At 37.6% G+C, this 22657-nt stretch overlaps 1 protein-coding gene across 4 annotated transcripts in view; it reads right to left on the bottom strand.

The window, feature by feature from the left end:
- Window positions 1-709: 709 nt before the first annotated feature.
- The window catches only part of si:dkey-237h12.3 (teneurin-3), a 161384-nt gene continuing 139436 nt past the window's right edge, over window positions 710-22657 (bottom strand). For all 4 annotated transcript variants that reach the window (XM_048175739.1, XM_048175743.1, XM_048175742.1 and 1 more), the window contains 11 exons: window positions 19178-19427; window positions 16171-16191; window positions 14958-15190; window positions 13729-13883; window positions 11717-12597; window positions 9689-9864; window positions 9345-9580; window positions 8522-8818; window positions 3477-5088; window positions 3223-3353; window positions 710-2346 (listed from right to left, as the gene is read on the bottom strand). In XM_048175739.1, coding sequence (XP_048031696.1) covers window positions 1594-2346; window positions 3223-3353; window positions 3477-5088; window positions 8522-8818; window positions 9345-9580; window positions 9689-9864; window positions 11717-12597; window positions 13729-13883; window positions 14958-15190; window positions 16171-16191; window positions 19178-19427 — 4745 coding nt within the window. In that variant the 3' untranslated portion in view covers window positions 710-1593. The remainder of the gene's footprint in view (window positions 2347-3222; window positions 3354-3476; window positions 5089-8521; window positions 8819-9344; window positions 9581-9688; window positions 9865-11716; window positions 12598-13728; window positions 13884-14957; window positions 15191-16170; window positions 16192-19177; window positions 19428-22657) is intronic.

Genomic DNA, 22657 nt, shown 5'->3' with positions numbered 1-22657 from the left:
CCAAGGAATATGTTAAATTTAAAAATGATATCTGCAAGAGGACACTGTAATGTCAGTGCTGTGCTCATCACTATAGATGGATTGTGTTTCATGTTTCCCTGTGCATCCTAACAGAATGAGAAAACATCTTTTTTGTGATCTCAGATTTAGTTAAACACTGCAATTACATCATATATATAGATACGTTTTATGATGCACCATAAACCATTTTAAAACAATCTGTGCTAGAAGGTTGTAGTAGAAATCACATGATAGAGGATGCACAGGTTTTAATGACTCAGCAAGCAAATTTTCATGCTTTGTGGTCCCGACTCTTCTGCCTTTGATCACTCATTAATCAGATTTTACACAGAAAGCAATTATAAATTTAAGTTAATATTTAGGGATTACCATTAGTCTACCCACTATTGCCAAAGCAGATGAAAGTGAGTTTTACTCATGACTACAGTCTTGCTTTTGATTAAAGTGAATTCAAATTACCTCTCACGTCTAACTTCAGAGTGCCACAGCGCAATTAGTTTAGCAGTAAACTGCATTTTTTTTTTTTTTTTTATATATAGCTAGTGGACAAAAATGTTTTACGAAGTTTAGTAGTTATTGTTTTGCCAAGGTTTATTTGTCCATGAAACTATAGGCCAAAGTGTATAATGCTCTTGATTAACCTGATTTTAATTTGATATGTGCTCAAAGAAATAAAAAACTGTCAAAATTAAGTAATTTTATCATTTATTTTCTTTTAAGTACAAACAATTTTCATAAATATTTCCCTTGGGACCTGTAACCAAATGAGCAAATAATTGCTTTTAATTTTAAAAATATGCAAGTAAACACTCATTTACATAAATACAGACATTTACATATTTTCTGTGCTGTGCTGCCATTTTATTCATTATATGTACAGTTTATTCAGTTAAAGTATGACGTAAAATGACTGCAAATCAAACTTTCAAATGTCATTTATAAAACAATGTTTTCGTAACAAAGTAGAACCAGACATAAATAAAAAATAACAAAAATAAGGAGAGTTTTCATTGCAAATGACATGACTGCCAACAAAAGCATTTTTTCCCATTATGATATTCATGAAATGTACAGGAAAGAGAGACAAATCTGAATAAATATAAAAATATTACAGTGTATAGCTGGCTACAATAAACCACCTGACATCAAATGTGGTATTTTTGCAGTGGTACAGTGATATGCATATGTAAACATTTTCATTTTCCAAAAGGTATGTTGCTTTTCTCTTTAGCGATATATTTGAATAGTGCCTGTAAAAATGAATAATTAATAAATAGTTAAATAAAGATATCAACAACTCTATGAATCTGGCCTGTCTCTTGATGCTATTAAGTTCATAATTTCATTGTGCTCCACAACTGTAACCTTGTTAAGGCCTTTAATAGGATTTGAGAAAACACAATGATTCACAACGCACAGCGTTGTTTTAATGCTCTTTTTCCCCCCTAGGTTGTACTCTTCTTATTAGACTAGGAGTAGTAGAGTTTTTACAAACTCTGAGGACGTAATAAATGTGTCCGCTTAACTTATTCTTCAATTACAAATTGCACAGAGTGGTTGTGGCTAAGTTCACTACCTTTTGCCAATCTCATTTTGTCTGAGGAACTGAATGTTGTTCACGCTGTCGGCTAGCTCAGGATACTGCTCTACTGACAGCACATAGTATCCATCGTAGCCTTGCACCCGTCCGCTGCTGAGAAGCTGCCTCTTCTCTCCCTCGGTCCATAGTCGGGATCCTTCCTCTCCGTTTCGTACCCGCTGCTGCTCACGTGCCCATGTGATGGTGAGGGCCCTCTGTCGGGCCATCTCCAAAACACGCACTCGTTCCTCATCCAGAGATGCCCCGTAGCGCACGTGCAGGGTGAGAGCGCCTCGCTGAAGCTCTACATCTGCGAAGCGCCGGGTGCGGCCACCTAGCACAGCTGTGGACTGTGACACCGTTACGTTCACTGCATTCTCAAGTTCTTTCCGTCCGCTAGTAAGCCGCAGCGCTGCCAGGTCTGCTTCAGGAGAATTCATTTTAACAAAGAAGTGCGTGTCTCTGCCATCCACAATAAAGTGCAAGTCTTTCAAGTATAGGGCGCCATTGAGGATGTTGGCAACCTTGACGCAATCCTCATTAGCCAGGCTTAGTGCACGAGTTATCACGATGCCCTTGTAAAGGGCCAGCATGATCCCACGACCTATCAATGAATCGCTTGAGGCAAACCACAACCAGGGTTTATCAGCCCTTTGGCTATGGCCGAACTCGACCTGTGGCAGATCCCCAAATGTTAAAAATGCTTCAGCTTGTCGAATGACGTGCTGCTGGACTGCAAAGCTGACCTACAAAACAAGATGATAAACAATTTATAGAAACATGTAGCTATAATGACTTGAGTTCCATTCCAAGAATTGTTTTTTCAATGGGATTCTCCAAGATCTAAAAAAAAAAGGGTGATTAAGTTGTTCAAAAAATGGTACATTTAGTTTAAGAACATTTCTTTTTGAAAAAAAATGTGGAAAACATAGCTTTTATTGTTTTTACTATTATAAAATATTCATAAATTATTATTAGTTATACAAATCGCATCATTATTTGAATATATAATAGTACAAAAAACGAATCGGGGGAACCAATGATTCAATGGTCCATTCATAAAGAGAGCCATTTACTTAATTCCTGAATGAATCGTCTGTTTGAACAAATCGAATAAATGAAAGACTGACTAGCCCATTTAGACATTTACCACCACCTACTGGCAGTTTTGGTTTCTTATTTCTTAAAGCATTATTTCATAAAAAAAAAAAAAAAAAAAAAAAGTCATATTCTAAATTAATTAAAAAACAAAAATAAAAGCACTGTATGGTTTACCCAAAAATGAAAATTCTGTCATCATTTACCCTCATGGTCTCATAGCCTAAAAGTTGTAATAAATGTGTAATAAGTGTGTAATAAATGTTGAATCAAATATAATATTTCTCTCTAAAAGTACTTTTTGTAATGTCTATTTGATGCTTTTCTCATTTAACACAATAATGACTTTAAATTATCTTTTGGGGGTAATTTCTCAGCCAAATTTGATGTGCGATTAATTTGAGATTAATTAATTGCCAAATCATGTAATTAATTACATTAAAAATTTTAATCGCTTGACAGCCCTAAATGAAATAAAAATAACAAAACTATTATGTGAAGGTATCCATCTAAAATAAACTTACTGTCAGGTCGTCCCACACTTGACTTTTGGCCAGTTCGTAGGAGGCTTGTGACATCTCAGAAATGGGGATGGGGAAACCAGGGATACTATTATGGAGATGGAACCCAAATGTGACCAGCCAGCTGTTTACATCTGTAGAAAATATCAATGAATAAATTTAAAATCTAGTCATAATTTGCAATGGGGGGAAATGTGCAATATATAGCAGATATATTAAGTTGCAGATACTGTAGATGCAGTGAATCCGTGCCCCACCTGTTAAGTAGTCTCTAACTTTCTGCACTTTACTTATTGGGTTGTTGTTTCGGAACATGTAGAGATTGAAAGGTCCCGGGTTCTTGCTGATTTTCTCCCACAGCATGAAGTCAGGTGAGGTCCAGCGACCCGACATGATGTCATAATCCCGCACTCCAAAATGAAGCAGTTTTGTTAGAGGGTCATAAAGTCCTCCATGAAACCCAATCACCAGCTGGATGTCAGGATTGGAGTCTGAGTAGACCTCACCATAGGCCGTATAATGGACTTGCTTGAGGAGGATGCCATCACTGCCAAAGACAGCCAGTGGTGATCCTATGTTATCACAGGCTATGTAGAACTCTGCTCCACTGCTGATCTCCATTGCAAACAAGTGTCCTTGCAGGTCATAGTATAAAGAGGTAATCTGTGAGCTTGAATGGTTGTAGACATGTGTTATCCTGCTAGGGTAGCTCAGATCAGCATAGAAGAACTGCAGATGTTGTCCCATGCTGGACTTTGTGGACACTCTTCTTCCCAAACCATCGTAACGGTACTGGACGGACCACCCGGTGGATTTGCTGTAGACACGTTCTAGGTGGCCGTTGGAGTTGTATTGGAAGATCTCAGGGCCTCTCTGGCGGAGATACCCATCTTCGTCCAACTCGTACTGCAGGTCTCCAAGACGAGTTATACGGTCTCGTAGGTCATATCGTAGAGGCATGATTCGTGCACTGTTTGCTGGACTCAGTAGGTGTATGTTACCGTTTAAGTCATAGCTGTAGCGCCATGTCATTTTCTCATTGAGGTAGACGGTCTGCAGCTGCCCATCCACGTCATATTCATAGCTATACTTGGTGGCATTGGCGAACGGACCAATCTTAATCTCTCGCTTGGTGACTCGGCCCATATCGTCATACTGTACTGTGATCCAGAAGAGCAGAGAACGAAAGAGTTCATACTGAATTTCTCTGACCCGACCGTGCCCATCAAAGTGTTTGGTGTAAGTCATGACAGAGGTGGAGATGATCTGGTTGATGTCGTAATAGATGACACCAAACTTGCCGAACTGCTCCACCTTCCCTGAGATGTCATCATACTGATAGAGGTCAATGGGCAGCGGGGTCTCGTTGATAACCCCCTGAACGCTTGTTACACGCAGACTACTGTCGTAAGCATAGTCGAAGCGAGCATTTACCATCCCGTCCTCGCTGAAGCGGTAGATCTGCCGGTCTACCAGTGGGCCAAGCTGCCTGTATCTAATGGTGCATATAAAACCCTCACTCTGCAGATTGACCGTCTTCAGCACACCTGCCGTCTCATCGTAGGTAAAGCTGACACGAGTGCTGTCGTACAGAACTTCAGAGAGTTTGTTGTGCCAGCGGTACCGGTAAAGGACTCTCCGTCCCGTGCCCAGCTGCACCACTCTCAGGAGCCTCCCGTCCTCACTGTAATCCACGGCGACAGAAGCATTACTCTCAGGCGTATGGTAAAGGTTGCGGTAGTAAGACACAGAGCGTATGGTCTCCATAGCATAGCGTGCCACACTGGGCATAGTGACTGCAGAAAGGCCTCCCTGTGGGTCATATTCAAAGACGTACTGCCGCTGACTTGCCAGTATAAGGACTGTTGACTAGAACGAGAGAAAAACATACCTTGCATAAATCAAGATGAATGAAAAAGAACTAGATCTTAGGTAAATCTATACTAGTTGGATTTTACTAGGATCCAAGAGTTTATGCGACTTAAAAGGGATAGTTCATCCAACAATTAACATTTTTCAACATTTACTGGCCTTCATATCAATTGATACCTATGTTTTTTTTCTTTTTTTTTCATTCCTTTTTGTGGAAAACAAAATTACATTTTGCTAAATATCCAAGCTGTTCTTTTCCATACAATTAAGATGCTGACCAACATCCAAATAAAATAAAATAAATAAATTAAAGGGACAAAAAGGTTCTAGCATGTCTTGTGACTCATCATATACAGGTGCTGGTCATATCATTAGAATATCATCAAAAAGTTGATTTATTTCACTAATTCCATTCAAAAAGTGAAACTTGTATATTATATTCATTCATTACACACAGACTGATATATTTCAAATGTGTATTTCTTTTAATTTTGATGATTATAACTGACAACTAAGGAAAATCCCAAATTCATTATCTCAGAAAATTAGAATATTGTGAAAAGGTTCAATATTGAAGACACCTGGTGCCACACTCTAATCAGCTAATTAACTCAAAACACCTGCAAAGGCCTTTAAATGGTCTCTCAGTCTAGTTCTGTAGGCTACACAATCATGGGGAAGACTGCTGACTTGACAGTTGTCCAAAAGACGACCATTGACACCTTGCACAAGGAGGGCAAGACACAAAAGGTCATTGCAAAAGAGGCTGGCTGTTCACAGAGCTCTGTGTCCAAGCACATTAATAGAGAGGAGAAGGGAAGGAAAACGTGGTAGAAAAAAGTGTACAAGCAATAGGGATAACCGCACCCTGGAGAGGATTGTGAAACAAAACCCATTCAAAAATGTGGGGGAGTTTCACAAAGAGTGGACTGCAGCAGGAGTCAGTGCTTCAAGAACCACTACGCACAGATGTATGCAAGACATGGGTTTCAGCTGTCGCATTCCTTGTGTCAAGCCACTCTTGAACAACAGACAGCATCAAAAGCGTCTTGCCTGGGCTAAAGACAAAAAGGACTGGACTGCTGCTGAGTGGTCCAAAGTTATGTTCTCTGATGAAAGTACATTTTGCAGTACCTTTGGAAATCAGGGTCCCAGAGTCTGGAGGAAGAGAGGAGAGGCACACAATCCATGTTGCTTGAGGTCCAGTGTAAAGTTTCCACAGTCAGTGAAGGTTTGGGGTGCCATGTCATCTGCTGGTGTTGGTCGACTGTGTTTTCTGAGGTCCAATGTCAACGCAGCCGTATACCAGGAAGTTTTAGAGCACTTCATGCTTCTTGCTGCTGACCAACTTTATGGAGATGCAGATTTCATTTTCCAACAGGACTTGGCACCTGCACACAGTGCCAAAGCTACCAGTACCTGGTTTAAAGACCATGGTATCCCTGTTCTTAATTGGCCAGCAAACTCGATTGACCTTAACCCCATAGAAAATCTATGGGGTATTGTGAAGAGGAAGATGCGATATGCCAGACCCAACAATGCAGAAGAGCTGGAGGCCACTATCAGAGCAGCCTGGGCTCTCATAACACCTGAGCAGTGCCACAGACTGATCAACTCCATGCCACGCCACATTGCTGCAGTAATTCAGGCAAAAGGAGCCCCAACTAAGTATTGAGTGCTGTACATGCTCATACTTCTCATGTTCATACTTTTCAGTTGGCCAAGATTTCTAAAAATCCTTTCTTTGTATTGGTCTTAAGGAATATTCTAATTTTCTGAGATACTGAATTTGGGATTTTCCTTAGTTGTCAGTTATAATCATCAAAATTAAAAGAAATAAACATTTGAAATATATCAGTCTGTGTGTAATGAATGAATATAATATACAAGTTTCACTTTTTGAATGGAATTAGTGAAATAAATCAACTTCTTGATGATATTCTAATTATATGACCAGCACCTATATATATCTTGTTTTCTAGCAACAACATCTCTCCTTTTATTTTTATTTTTCCCATGGAAGCAAAAAAAAAAAAAAAAAAAATCAGTTGTAGGGTGTGTAAACCCCTTTATTTTTCAGTATATACTGTTCAAATCTATTTATTTATTTTTAAAGACATGCATACTTTTATTCAGCAAGAATGCATAGAAATTAAAAAGTGACAGTAAATATATTTGTTACAAAATATTTCTATTTCAAATAAATGCTGTTCTTTTGAACTTTCTATTCAAAGAATCCTGAAAAAAGTATCCATATTTCCAACATCATTCAAACATTGACATTAATAATAAATGTTTCTGAGCACCAAATCAGCATATTAAAAGATTTCTGAAGGATCACGTGACACTAGAGAGTTCAGTAATGGTTGCTTTGCCATCCCAGAAAAAAAATCCATGTTGAAATTAGATGAAAAGCGATAAATAGAAAAGAGAAATTTTCTCATACATGTATCGCTACAGTATATTATAACTTAATGGTTTAATATAGTGCTCAACAACAGATAAATTAAATGCTTGAAAAATAGATATACAAGAAGACTAAATGTTTGGACAAGAAAGGTACACTATATTATCTATCCATCTATCTATCTATCTATGTATATATATATATATATATATATATATATACACGAATGTCCAAAATCCAAAACTTCTGGAAGCTGGAAGGAGGTGATAAAATGTCTGTCAGATATGTTTAACAATTTGAATGTTTATCTTGGAATTTATCCGCTGGACTTTATAAAAACATTGAAACAGAGTAAACTTCTGGACTTTGGATGTCTTCAATCCAGGAGAATCCACAACATTATGTTACAAGAGTATGGATGCTCCATCTTTGAAAATGTGGGTAAGGGAGACATCGGACTGCACTGGGCTGGAAAGATGAATATATATTGCTAAGGGCAAGCTGAAAGACTTTGTTTAGCTATGGGAACCGTATATGAACATCATGAAAACTGGAAATGTAGGCTATACTTGAAAAGAAATAGTAAACAACGTTATTTATTTATTTATTTCAATGCAAGCTGAATGTGAATGGGATGTGTTGTGTAATGTTTTAGTTTCCAAAACAAGTTTATTTTGTTATCGTATGTTTCTATGATGTGATGTTATAAAACAAAACAATGATAATAAACATATTGGAAAAAACTAATGAAAATAAATTGCAATAAATTTAAATACATTTTAAATTGTAATATTTTAAAATTATTACTGTTTTTACTGTATTTTTGATTTAAAAAAATGCAGTCTTGGTGAGAATAAGGAACTTCTTTCAAAAAAAAAAAAAAAAAAAACTTTTGAAGGGCAGTATGTGTGTGTGTGTACTGTATAAGGTGGTAAGCAGTGTACACATGACAAAGTCATCTGACAAAAACTCTTGATGTATACTGTATATTACATACTAAAAGCAATTTCCGCTGGCCTTTACCTTCTCCAGATATGTGTAGCTCCAGGTCTTCCCATCAGGGAATGTCCTGGAAAGCAGACGGCCTTGTCCATCATACTCTACTCTCTCTGAGACAGAGCCCCAGTGTATGGCACTCAACTGCCCATTGCTATTGCGAGTGAGGTTGACAGGAAGCAGCTTGCTACTTGGCATCCAGAGAGTGGGCTGACCTGCTGTGTCATAACCAATCTTCAGAAGAAATTTACGGTGATCATCATAGATCTTTTCAATCCTCAGAGCTCGGTCATAATCAACAGACAAAATGTTACGTCCGTTTACCTTGAAGTGCAGGCAGAGAAGAGACACAAAGTTAGTATGGCAAGAGTAAAATGGCAGAAAATTTACTAGAAAATTAGCAATTTTTTTTAATCTGTCAGAGTTGCCTTAGTTTCCATTATTAGATGAGTGAAGATGAGTCTCATGATTAATAGTTTAACTAAATAAAACTAAGTGACTCACTTTCAAACTATTAAAACATCTTCCAATGTACTCAACATCGATTTCAGAATAGAATTTTTTTACCATTGTAAACGTGTCTTTTTTTTTACTCTTAGATCAGCCGGGTGCTATCTTCATACCAAATTTATTTAAATTGTAAGAATTCATATCTAAATAAAAAAATATAGCAAGAAATCTTGCATTATTTCTATTATGTCAAAGTAGAACCTCAAGGCAGATGTCAAGTGCTTTGTATCAAAGTAAGGCTAATAGATTTAAGAATGAAATTGGTCTTAGACTTCTTAGACTATTAGGCTTTTTTTGGAACCTATTTCTTTCTTGTCTGTAATTGGACTTCGGTACATACTCGTAATTTGCGCCCAAATACTGTGACCTTCGTCCTCGTCTGCTCTTTACGAAAGCGCCACTCCACCAAGTTTTGGCCGCTGTCATCAGGTAGGGTCATATTTCTCCGCGCCAGTGTAGGGGAGGATGCACCAGCCAGAATATGTGGCTCAGTCTGGTAGTGAGTGTTCATTCCATTGGCATACAGAATCCATAAGGAGTGGTCGTAACCAATGACATAGTTGTTCTTCAGCTGATCTGCAAAATAAAAAAGCCAACATAAGTTAGCAGAAAGGCTAGAACATTTTGAAATCCTATGAGAATGCAAGTGTATCTATTTGATTTGTCTGTTTACAAAAGGGTTACCTTGGTGCAATGTGAGGACGTTCTGAATCGCTGACTGGTTTGTCGTTATGGTTGCAGCTTCATCTCGGTCAAAACTTTCTCTTTCTACTGTAGAAACAGTATCCATGTCATAGGCCAGACTGGTCACCACTCCAGTAGGAAAGGTTACATTGGTCAGTCGTCCCTCTGTGTCATAGCTGAAAGAGAGAGTGATATTAAGGTTCTGCATTTAAAGTGTAAGTTCACCCCAAAATGAAAATTATCCCATAGTTTACTCACCCTGGGTGTATGTGACGTTCTTTTTTCAGCCAAACACAATCAGAGTTATATTAAAAAGCTTTCTTTCAAGCTTTTTAATGGGAGTGAATGGTACCAATTTTTAAGCCTAACAAAAGCACAACTACCCATCATAATAATAATCCATACAACTCTTAATAAAGGCCTTCTGAAGTGAAGCAATGAGTTTTTGTTAGAAAAAAAAAAAAATCCATATTTATAACTTTATAAACTATAATCACTGATTTCTGGTAACGGCCGTACACGAGTGTAGTTCCAGCGGAAGAGTGACTTCTGACCAGATGCATGATGTATTGATGAACACGCAAGCGCAGAGGATAGAGCAAAACAAAACACTGGCCACGAATTAGAAATCTAAAACTAGAATATTTACACCTATCTCTTACTTCTACATTCTGCGTCATACGCTGGAACTCGATTCTCTCGTGAACACACAGACGGCCGTAAAACTAGTGATTACAGTTTATAAAGTTATTATGGATATTTGTCTTACAAAATGCATCCCTTTGCTTCAGAAGGCCTTTATTAACCCCCTGGAGTCGTATGGATTACATTTATGATGGATAGATGAGCTTTTTTAGGCTTAAAAATTGTACCATTCAATCCCATTACAAAGCTTGGAAAAGCAAGGATATTTTTTAATATAACTTAGATTGTGTTTGGCTGAAAGAAGAAAGTTATATACACCTATGATGGCTTAAGGGTGAGTAAATTATGGGAAATCATTTTCGGGTGAGCTATCCCTTTAATGTAATCATTTGAATAAGCACTGGTTTATTTGAGAGAGTTTTAGAAAATACTTTTTTTTGCATTGTCCTAATGCCAAGATAAACTTTAAACTTCTAATAATGTTTTTTTTTAAACTATTTTAAACATTCAAAATTTGTCTTGATGAATTAAATTACACAAATATATAATTTGTCATTTTTTTCATTTCATTCTATTTTAATTTTAGGTCATTATATTTCATTTGATATGCAAATTTGTTACCTCAATTCAAGTTCAGAAATTGAAGTGAAGTTTAAAAGGCATTTTAATTATACAGTTATTATAGCCATTCAGTTCGTTATGATGTTTGATGTTGCAAACTGGTATTTGCTATCATATTATTTTAATTCATTATCATAAATGCACTGATTTGTAGCGCAAATAGTTTTATGGTTTACTGCACTTTGTTATTCTTGTATTTGTTTACTTATAGCAGCTATTAAATCAGAAGCCTTGCAGATTCATGGGAAATAGCTGTGGTATATGTTGGATAGTGGTCCCTAGAAATGGTTTAAGTCAGGAATGGGCAACTTCGGTCCTGGAGGGCCACTGTCCTGCAGAGTTTAGCTCCAACCCTGATAAAAACTCACCTGCCTATAGCTTTCTAGTTATCCTGAAGATTAGGTTAGGAGCTAAACTCTGCAGGACAGTGGCCCTCCAGGACCGACATTACTGATCCCTGGTTTAGGTAGGGTGAATTCAGGTTGATTGGGACACTTTTTGCCATTGAGATGACTGGGAAAAAAGTGTCCCAATCAACCTGAATTCACCCTACTCTTTCAAATGTAAGCTTTTTTTTCCATTTTATTATTCACCAGGCAAAAGTCTGATTAATTATGAAAGTAATTTCTAAGGTTGCTGTATGTGGTACAGGCCGATGTTTAATACTTTTTTCAAATCGCTGACCATAAATTTGAGCAATAATTATAGAGAAGTTTGCCCTGCAAGCAAGAGCAACAATCAGAAGTGCTTATACATTCTTACTCATAGAATGTTGTCCATCCATTGGCAGTGCTCTTGGTTGCCAGGAGACCACTGTTGCCATGGTAAGTTAGCAGCACCTGTTCACGCCCCTGTGTGCCAAGGGTTTTCAGACCACCACTCGAGCCTACAGTTAGCCAAATAACCTGGTTGTCAGGTGCAACGATGCGCACAGGAAGGCGGCTGGCGTCCCTGCGAATCCGTAGCGTGTTCCCATGACGGTCGGCCACTGAGGTCAGATCTCCCTCATTGCTATAGCTGAAGTTATATTTGAAGTCTCCAGTGATCAGGTTGGCCGTATGCTGGTGCGTTCCATTACTGTCAAACATGTACACTTCCTGCTCTGCAGATGATGCCACTTCATACAGGCCCATGCTGTTAAGTGCAGGCTTGTTTTTTCCAATCACGCGAATTCGAATGTTTCCCAGGTCGGCTACGTACAGGGTTCCATCCGGAGCCGCCACGAGAGAAGACGGCCCATTCAGCCGAGCATCTTTAGCGAAGCCATCTCCTGTAAGGTAACAATCACAGTTGACGTCGGTCTTGCAGTCGCAGTCTGAAGGCGCCCCTGCCAGGTGAGTGATCTCGCCATCTGCTGCCACACTGCGTATGCGGCTCATCTTCCTCTCGTCTGTCTCCGCGATGTGTAGCACTCCACTGAAGGAGACCGCAATGGCGCTTGGGGATTCCAGATGGGTATGTGTGGCTCGCTGTGTTTCTGTCACCAAGATGTCTGTAGAAGGCATGGGGCAATGAAGGGGTCTGCCTGCTGCCACGCTGACCTGCCCCTCCTCAGTGATCCGCAAAACCACACTGCCATCCAGCACAAACAATGAGTTATCCATCGGACTAACAGCCAGATCTGTCGGCCATTCTAAAGACACCTAAAGGCAAATGAATGAGAAAAAAATGCTTTGTTCAAGATGTGTAGATATTATACTTTATGTAACTCCACTAAGGCAAAATGTATTCCTTCCATTTTATGATAGACAGACATTAGTAAAAATTAGATATTTAATCCTACTCGCTTGGCTGATTAACAAATATGGTATTTTCCCATGTCAGATGCAAATCTACTAACAGAAATTTCAATAGATAATAATTTGTTAACAATTTTCAGTAAAGTTGTATTTAACGTTGTATACAAGTTGTATCATTTATAACATAAATGAAATAGATAATGAGAAACAACAATGAACAACACTGTTTTTACAGCATTTATGAATTCAGATCAATGGTATTTTCTACATAATGATATTTTAATACATTAACTTTTCAAGTTTTATAAACATTAGTTAATGTATTATGAACAAACATGAATGAACCAGTATATTTAGGAATATTAGTTTAGAATAATAAAATAAATTATTTTAATGTTTATTTTGAACATGAATTAACTATAAACAATAGTATATTTTTAAATTAATATTAACCTAAAATAATGACATATTTTAAATGATTTAATCTTTCATTTGAACAAACATGAACTAGAAACAATAGTATATTTATAAGTGAATATCAACCCAGAATAATACATGAAATTATTTTAATGGATTAATTTTTAACTTTAACATGAATAAAATATCAAAAAATATTACATTTCTAAATCAATATTAACAGAATAATAAATTAAATAATTTTTTATTATTTCATTGTTAATTCTTATTCATTGTTCAAGAAAGCTTATTAATATTAACCTAGAATAATACATTTAAAGAAAATTTATCTTGTAATGTTACTGATTTTTTTTCTTTCTATATTAAGTAAAATATTTATCTTTAAAAAAAATTGTGTATATATTTACCATAGTGTTATGAGTATTATATCGACAATTGGCCTCAATCAGCATCATTTAGTTTACTAAAAAAAAGCCCATAACAGCTGATCACTTCATTGCTTCCTAAATCCACAGTATGAAAAACATACAGGTGACATTAACCAAGACTCATTTAGGTCACTCAATAGGTCAGATAAATGGCTTTAGTGTGTCGATTTAAGCATTTTTCACTTTTCACCTGATGGATGTCCATAACGGAGTCGCAGCTCAGAGGTCGAGCAGAGGCAAGGTCATTGGACCCCAACAGGGTGGAAATGATGCCGTTCGGATCCACCTTGCGTATTACGGTCCCATCCACAAAGTAGATCAGTCCGTTCTTGTCAACGGCAATCCCTGGAGAGAAATGAGGATGGAACGAAATGTGCAGGTCACACAGCTGTGCTCTTTGCTTGCCTGATCCAGGCAGCGGGTACATGTGTCGTGTTTGGCTTCCCATTATTCAGGTCACTGCAGAAAGCATCGCCCTCAATTATTCACATCTTGCCTCCCACTGCTGAATTATTTCTTAAGGAGAAAGTGGAATAGGATGTATTAGAACATCCCTCCCTCCCTCTAGCATTTTTGCCTGTGCTCACTCTCCCTCACTCCGTCTCAGTCAGTCTGTAAGTCTGCTCAAGGTATTTGACAAAAAAGCATGGAGTGGGAAAGCATCAAACCCACTTTTAAACCCAAATTATGAAAGTATGGGTTGCTATAGTAACTGCCGCTTGGTAAATGCGTGCCTAGCTGAGTGGTAGCATGGAGAGTTTATGTGCCTGACGAAAACACAGTGAAGTGAACTGACATTATGGCAGAATTCTCTGTCCCAACCGAGGAAAATGCATGTATGCATCAATGCTTCTGACTTTTTTATAGTTATAACAGCTAGAATGTAGATCTCTGCACACATCCCATCAATTCAACACATTATGTACCCGTCTACACAGGAAATATGATACCTAATGTATCCATCATTCCGTACATGCATTCATGTGTGAATGACATTTTATTGAAAAACAATGAAAACATCTCTTTTTCTGCATGATGAGATTATATGAAATAGGTTGTCTATATTCTCCAGACAAGTGTGACACTTTATAATTTATGTCAGTGAAGTCACAAAACGTTCAAAGCAGCTTCATCAATCTGTTGTGTCTGGCTCAGTCAAATAATTTAGTACCTATCCCGAGGCTGTCAGTTCCCATTTCCCTCGCTGAGGCGCCAATCAAAAACCTCAGTACATAATACAGTGTTAAAAGCTCACAGAGCTTTGGGATGATCTTTCATGTCAATCAAAGTGTGTTGTATGCCTCAGAAGATTCATCTCAACCACTTTAGCAGTTTGAAGGGCCCATACTATTTGACTCCTTTCGTGAAGAGAATGCATGGCCCTTTTGATGATCAGTTTTAATGATCCTCTAACAATACCTTTGGGTCCTGTGAGGAGAGCTTCGGTAGCTGGACCTCCATCTCCACACTGAGCTTCGTCAAAAGGCAGACAGTGATCTCCCGTTCCCGCCACCACCTCCACGTTCTGCTGGGGCTCTGAGCTGGCCAGAAGCACCTGCGGGCTGTAGATGCGCCTGGAGTTGGTGTCGGACACAAACAGCCGTCCCGTCACCGGATCCGTGGTCAGGTAGTAGCGGTGAGCGGGATTGTTGCTTGGGGAGAGACATATAAACAGTAGGAGTATGAGCAAAGACATTAGTCTGCTGTCAAGCTGAGGCAGTGCAACTCATAAATTATTGGTCTGACATTGCAATTGGAGATGGCAGATGAAATGAGAGACTGATTAGAATATTAATATCATTAAAGACGTTGAAAGAATCGCAGCATGTTTTTTCGCATCTATCAAAAGGGTGTGAGCTTCTGACAGATGGGAAGAAGAAAAAAGAATGTGTGAAAGGGAAGTAAATGTGATGTGACTGGAACGTATTTGCGGAGGCTGTGATGACGACTTCAAGACTGCCAGATCATTTCAATCATTCTCGTTCCCTTGCGGGGAAAGGTTCTCTGCGATGCGGTGATGATATGCATATCTTAATGACTGTCAACAACTGATGGCTTTTCAGAATGCTACGCTTATTTGCATTCATTAATTCTGCCTCCCAATCAGTCTGCTCCTTTCTGAATGAGGTAGCGTGGCCCCTCCAGACATGCCATTAGTGGTTAAATGACCAGTCGAGTCAGGACTTCGTAGATGACGGTCTGGAGCTCAGTTACATTTTCCTTTGGGAACAGATAAATCTTTTCACGTTTTATCAAAAGCCGTTTTAAGTCTATTCTTGCACACTGAGCGCACTCTATTCGATCAATGTCTTGGACTGTTTGAAAACCAATTCACACTCCAAGGCACTGGCCTGTGTAAAATCCAAATGTGAAAATGTAAAATAGTGGTGGTACTTTCAGCTAAAGGGCCCGAGTGTTGGCCACTGCATCATAATCCAAAGTCCTCTTGCATGGCTTGAGTAAATATTTTTGGCAGTCGGAAAAAGGTGATGTGCATCTCTCATAAAATGTGCCTTGACATCTTCTGGGATTTTGATCTAAAAAAAGTTACCCATCTAAAATTCTGTACATAATACATGCACGTCTCTCAAAACACATTAGCATTGTGTGGCTTTATTGTAATGTAACTTACCTGTGCCTGAAATCCTTATTTCTTTGGTTAGTTTGAAAAAAGAAGGGAAAGATATCGTAAGAAAATACAGTGAGACAAATATAGGTAAAATAGTATACACTAATTCTATTTACTTCACATCACCCCCTTGTCCATCTAGTTCAGGACCATGGAGACAAACTAGCAAATTGAAAACAGGCAAACAGGAACAGAACACAGTGAAAATGAAACCAAAACTGAACATAATCGTTACAACCTTATTGTAAAATGTTACCATTTTTTGTTTACACTTTATTTTAAGGTGGCCATGTTACAGTGTAATTATTATTTAAGTACTGAGTAATAATAGTTAATTACCTATACTTACGCGTAAGTATAGGTAAAAAAATAAAGTTTTGGACATGTTAAGTGTTGACTTTGAATTGGTTTTGTGTTCTTTAAACAGAAAATTGGGTTAAAATCAGTGCTGTCGATGTTTTCCAGTTTAACGCGTCAAACATATTTAACGCAAACGCAGCATCCATTTTTTCTGTCATCCTTTGGCTAGCATTACAATATATGATCACGCTCTTATTCATGCAAATGATTTTAAACCATTTAAGCACACTAAAAGAGAAAAAGAGAATGCGCTGTCTGTGAATGTCCTGTCACACACAAGACGCACAGAAACTGACACGCGCCAGAATGTCGCGAAATGTCCGTTTTGTCGAGTATCCTCATTAGATCAGCCTTGAATGAGTTAAATGAAGTCTTAAACGAAAGTAAAGAGTTGTGAGAAAGTGGGACGCGCGTGAGATCCGCGACGTCATGTGCTGCAGATCTTAAATTGACAGCAACCAATGCTGTCTGTCATCGAAGAACAGAGAAAATTATCGCATTTCATTTTTTGCAAGTACAATACATTTTAAATGGTTATTCACTGTTTATAAGGAAATGTCAGCTTTTTTGCAATAGCACTTAGTATGTGTACAGTGTCTAATAATTGATCTTTAGTGTTAGACTTTGAGTGAAAAGCCTATATTTTATGGGGATGCACATAAATATATATTGTATACACACACATACACAAAGAAAAAAAAAAAACATACAGGCTTGCGAACCCAACCATGCACACACAAACAAACTCAAAAAAAAAAAAAAAATACAGACTTTTCACTCATACACGCACACACACATTCACTCACAAATATTAAAGGTCCCGTTTTTCGTGGTTTTTTGAAGCTTTGATTGTGTTTATAGTGTGTAATATAACGTGTTCATGTTTCGCGTGTAAAAAAACACAGTATTTTTCACATAATTTACTTATTTGTATACCGCGGTTTCCACTGTCATAAAAACGGGCTGATGACTTCCTTGTTCTATGAAGTCCCTCCTTCAGAAATACGTAACGAGTTCTGATTGTGCCAGCGGTTCCTGTGTTGTGATTCGACAGCAGCTTAGCGCTCCCAGAGCCATAGCTTGCCCGGAAAGGTCACGCCTCTTACCATAACGTGGAGATGCACGCGCTCAGTGTTATTGTAAACATGTCTTTAATTTTACCCTATCAATTTGAGCCGGAATCAGACCCGGTGATTGGACTGCGGGATGAAAATAACAGCGTTTCGACGACATGGCGACAAACACACTCTACAAACGCAACTCTTGTGTATTCCTGTGGGCGGAGGTTAGTCAAAAAACTGTTTTAGTGACATCATTAAAGAAGGAAGTAGAGGGATGTAGTCCAAACTGGCCGTTCGATGTAGGCGACTTCTGTTAAATAAAATATCTCGCTTGGTATTGAACTTTGAGCTTTAAAATTTTACAGATTTTATTTATACTCTAACAACAACATTACACACTAACTAAAGTTTGAAACATGGGATCACGAAGAACGGGACCTTTAATGAATCACACTCAATCAAATCACCCCTCTCTCTTTCACACACACAAAAAGAAAAACCAAAATCAAATTTGCAAACACAACCATGCACATGCAAACAATACACTTTTCATTCATATACACGCAAACACATTGATTTTTTTATTTTTAGATTTTTATTGTATTGACAGCTCAGCTGTATGTGGACACCTTTCGAGTAGTAGAAATAAAGCTCCCATAGTCCATAACTACTGTAGTTTTAACTTATTTTAATATAAATTCAGTTAATTCATCAACCATTTGTATGACTTAACTAACCAGTAACTTGTTTGACCCAAGCTACGATTTGACTTGAATTGCTTGACCTAAAGCAGTGACTTGACTTGACTTGCTTGATTCTCAAAAAAAATTGACTTGGACTTGCTTGAGACTTGAACGTTAACACTATATATATATATATATATATATATATATATATATATATATATATTTCTGTTTAGCTTAATTTTTATTTCAGTTTTAGTAAGTTTTGTATTTTAACTTAAAATAATTTCAGTTATTTTATTTATTTATTTATTTATTTATTTTAATACAGTAAAAATGGATTCAGATCCTATAAGACAATCACCCTCAAACTGGTAAGGTGTGGTGAACAAGAGGTGATGTGTCTAATAAGGATACCAACCGACTAGTCAATAAGCAAGTACAACTTGTCAAACGATCTTGTAGTTTGACTTTAAATTTGTGTATTAGCTTCAAAATTTTAGTGGAAGTGAATCACTGTAATGCACACAACGTGTCTGACAGAGTTCACCTGTAAAGCACAACACTCTAAAGATCTCTAAATTCAACCCCTTTCAGACCACTACAGCTATTCAAAGCACTGCTTACAAATTCAAAGCATTCACCAATAATTTTCATGACAATTACTGTCGGGCTTCAAATCACCTGCTGTGAGAATTGTTGCCACTATTATGCAAAGTCTCCTTTTTGTGAGGACTATGAAGTTTTGTGAATTAAAATAGTTATGCTATCAAATGTTTTGTAGAGGGATGATCACTAGACGCTGCCTCTCAGGATCATGTTGTTTGTCACAAAATGTCTCAAGTAATCTGCAAGCTTTCCATGCTGCCGTGCTACTAAATCACACATCCGGTTGTGCTCACTCACCTGAGCTCCATGACACTGGTGACATTGCCTGACGGATAGAGGCGTCTGATGTAATTGAAGTCGCCAACGTACAGGCTGCCATCAATGCCCCATGCAAGAGCAACAGGAGCCAGCAGTTTGTTTCCCTCCGCTTGCCCATTACAGCTCGGACAGGAGATGCTTCTGCGCCTGCCATTACCCATTATGGTGCTGATAATGGGAGGAAGCTGGGAGAGGAAGACATTCTCACCATTTCCCTTATACAGAATCCCTGAGACACCAGAGAGTGGGAGAAAAAAAATCAATATATATTTTTTTATTTTATAAAATTTATTATATATAACAAAATACTTTATTATTTCATAAAAAAAGAAACATTCTTTGCTTATTACTCTAATTTTACCTAAATGTCGCATTTTTCATGAAAATTTAACTTTTTTATACAAACAAGCAGAGAAAAGCTATTCATATCTGACTTCACAACCTCACATGCTCATATAATCTATAAGAGGGATGGAAAAAGGGTAGGAAGTTTTTTCTGGCTCTAATGGAAAGGCCTGAGCATATAACTCAACTAAAGATGAAAGTTCCTACCCTGGACATCACTATGAAAAGGGGGCACTTAGCACTGTGATCTTCCCGAACTTCCGTTAGAAACTCCATTAATGTGGACATTGAAGTAGCACTTTGATGAGGAAGCTCCAAAAAGAATTAAGCTGCTAAAGGCATCAGAGCAACCATAATGAACAGTTTCATTAATATGGATGATTACACTTCAACTTTTGAAATTAATTGAGCACTTTCTGAAGAGTCTAGTTTTAAGCAAAATGGCATCTTTTTTTGATCTGATGTTGGTCTTTGTTATTTTGGTTTTGCATTATTTTTTCTTTTAACACGACATTTAGTACACAATACACCCTGATTTGTTATTAAATGAGCTATGCTGTAATTTGTGTCAGTTCACTGTTATTAAAAATACTATTAAAGAAAATAACACATTTTCAAATTATAATGATTTACTTAAAATTGTCATATTGTCTTCACTATTTAAGCATGTAAATGCTTTCGTCTCACATTATTTCTCATTTTGGAATATTCAGCAACTAAAAAACAAAACAAAAAAACATTCAGAGGAAAGCTTGTGCCACACAATAGCAGTTCTTTAGGAAAAACTATGACTGATTTTGTGTTGTTTTGTGTTGACTAACCAGAGAGAATCTATCTCAAATGTGCAATGTCCAAAATAAATAAATAAATAAATAATAAAAAGCATAGTCCTCAATCCTCAAGCATTAAATGTACCAACCAGAGACATTTCGATCACCTGAGAGGTGATGATCTACACAGCTGTGTGCTTTATTTTCCAGTCTCTATAGATCTCAGCTTCTAAAACCTTTGATCGTTTCAATCACTTTAACACCACTTTCAGTCCAAGACTGAGTGAGGAGCTTGGGTCATTACAGATAAATATTTCAGTCCTGTGAAAATTTAACTTGTTTCTTTTTGGGGTTGGCTTCAAAGAGGAACTTCAAAGGGAAGTGCCATGCCCAGGGCCATAAATTATTCATACTGAGCAACATGTTAGACTTCCAACACTTGCTTTGGCCTATTAATCACATCAATAACACTGCAATGAACTATGCTCCAATTGGCTGGCCACCACATTTCAAGCTCAGTAACTAGCTACCTCAGTGGCTACACACCATCTTGTAATTGGTTCAGAGGCTGAGTTTCATTAAAATTATAGGAGTCTGAAACGGCTTTATTTTAAATATTTTGGCTACAGCTCTTCAACATTGTTTCTATGTGATTTTTTTTTTTTTTTTTTTTTTTGTGAATGTAAACAAGACAAACCAATGCATCAGAGGCTGACCAGAGAGTCTTTTCTGACAGTCTACTCTGATCATGGAAGCACAAATAATGAATAACACTGTGAGCCACTGAGGTCAACTAGTTGGTCCAGCAACTGAACTGAAATTGTTATTTTTTAGCAGGTGTGATTTATCTAGCATATTTTCTGAATGATGTGCTTTAGCTCAAGTCAAATTTATTTGTATAACACTTTTCAAAGCAGCTTTACAGACTGTCACACTGTTATGCCTATAATGCCTTTTAGCAGTTTTAGGGCTGGACGATGTGGTGATATATAACGATAGCATAAATGTTCCTCCTACTTTAGATCTTGCTATATTCTCTTTATATTGTGTAACAGATATATCAGTCCCACAGCGTCTCGGCACACGACTAAGTGATCGAATGTATTTTCTGCTAAATGGAAGCAGAAGAAGTTATGACATTTTGATTAAACATTATGAGGTTTTTAAAACAAACAATAAGAAAGCTTGTTAGTGAAACCTTCTGGAAAAAGTTGCATCTTCAGCTATATCCCCTTTTAAAGCAACAGCCATTAAAAGACAAACATTCAGACAGACATCATTTGCTCTTGCATCACTTCTTGTTTTGAGCATCCTGACACAAGCATTGTGTTTTTAAAATGGCATGTCAAGCTAAAAAACTCTTTGAAGAACATGTCAAAGCCACAAAATTTTGTTCCATTCAGTTGCATTCTCTCTGTTGAACAAAAGAACGTGTCCTATGTACATTGCCCAAGAAATATGTCTGATCAGGTTCATGTGAACCTGAAAACAGCCCAATTATACAGTCCAACAAAATTTTCAAAATATGTAGATTTGTACATCCCTAGTTGCCTTTCCTGAATTCACTGTGTCACTGAGGAGACAAATCAAGTGCATCCTGAGCCAGGTCTCATTGGGCATTCCTCTGTAGTGTCATGACTGTCACTTCAGCTGCAAATGTGGTAAACTGTCATTGGCTGATATCAGCTGTTAATTCACAGAGTGCTTAAATGACCCAAAAACCCTCTGCGAATCTGAACTGCATGCGAATCATGGCTAATGTCTTCCCATGTGTCGCAAAGCAGGGTGCATAGCAATTTGTTCCTGCTTGATTAGGCCCTGCCATTGATTAATTGATTGAGAAGAGGGCTGGAATGAAGACATAGTCAGAGGGGATCTTGAAAACGCCCGGCCCAATAGAATCTGCTGTTCTCATTCAGAGGTCTACAATGTACCATTAAGTAAGATGAATTGGTCTGAGTGTCTGCTTTTAAGTGTGACTCAACAAAGCCACTGACCTTGACAGCAAGACAAACCAATGACACATTTCACTTATTCAAACTCTACGATTACTGCATTGCATTGCCCTAATCTCATTATGCACTGCTCGCACTGCTTATGAATCACTGTTCAAATGCATAAAAGAAAATAATGACTTATTTACAAAAATTTGACTGTAAATCCTATGCCAAAACCTATTCAACAAGAACAAGATGAACAATAACTCACATATTGTTTTGGATAATCAACATTGTCACTATGAAGGCATTGTGAGTGGTTGTCAGGACATTGTTATGCAGTTTCTAAGGTGTTCTTGGTAGTTTCTTCTGACAAAGTCAATAAAACAATAAAAAGTCAAGGAGGA

Source organism: Megalobrama amblycephala, linkage group LG23 (assembly GCF_018812025.1).
Source record: "Megalobrama amblycephala isolate DHTTF-2021 linkage group LG23, ASM1881202v1, whole genome shotgun sequence".
NCBI lineage: Eukaryota > Metazoa > Chordata > Actinopteri > Cypriniformes > Xenocyprididae > Megalobrama > Megalobrama amblycephala.
This window is presented reverse-complemented; position numbering and strand designations above follow the sequence as displayed.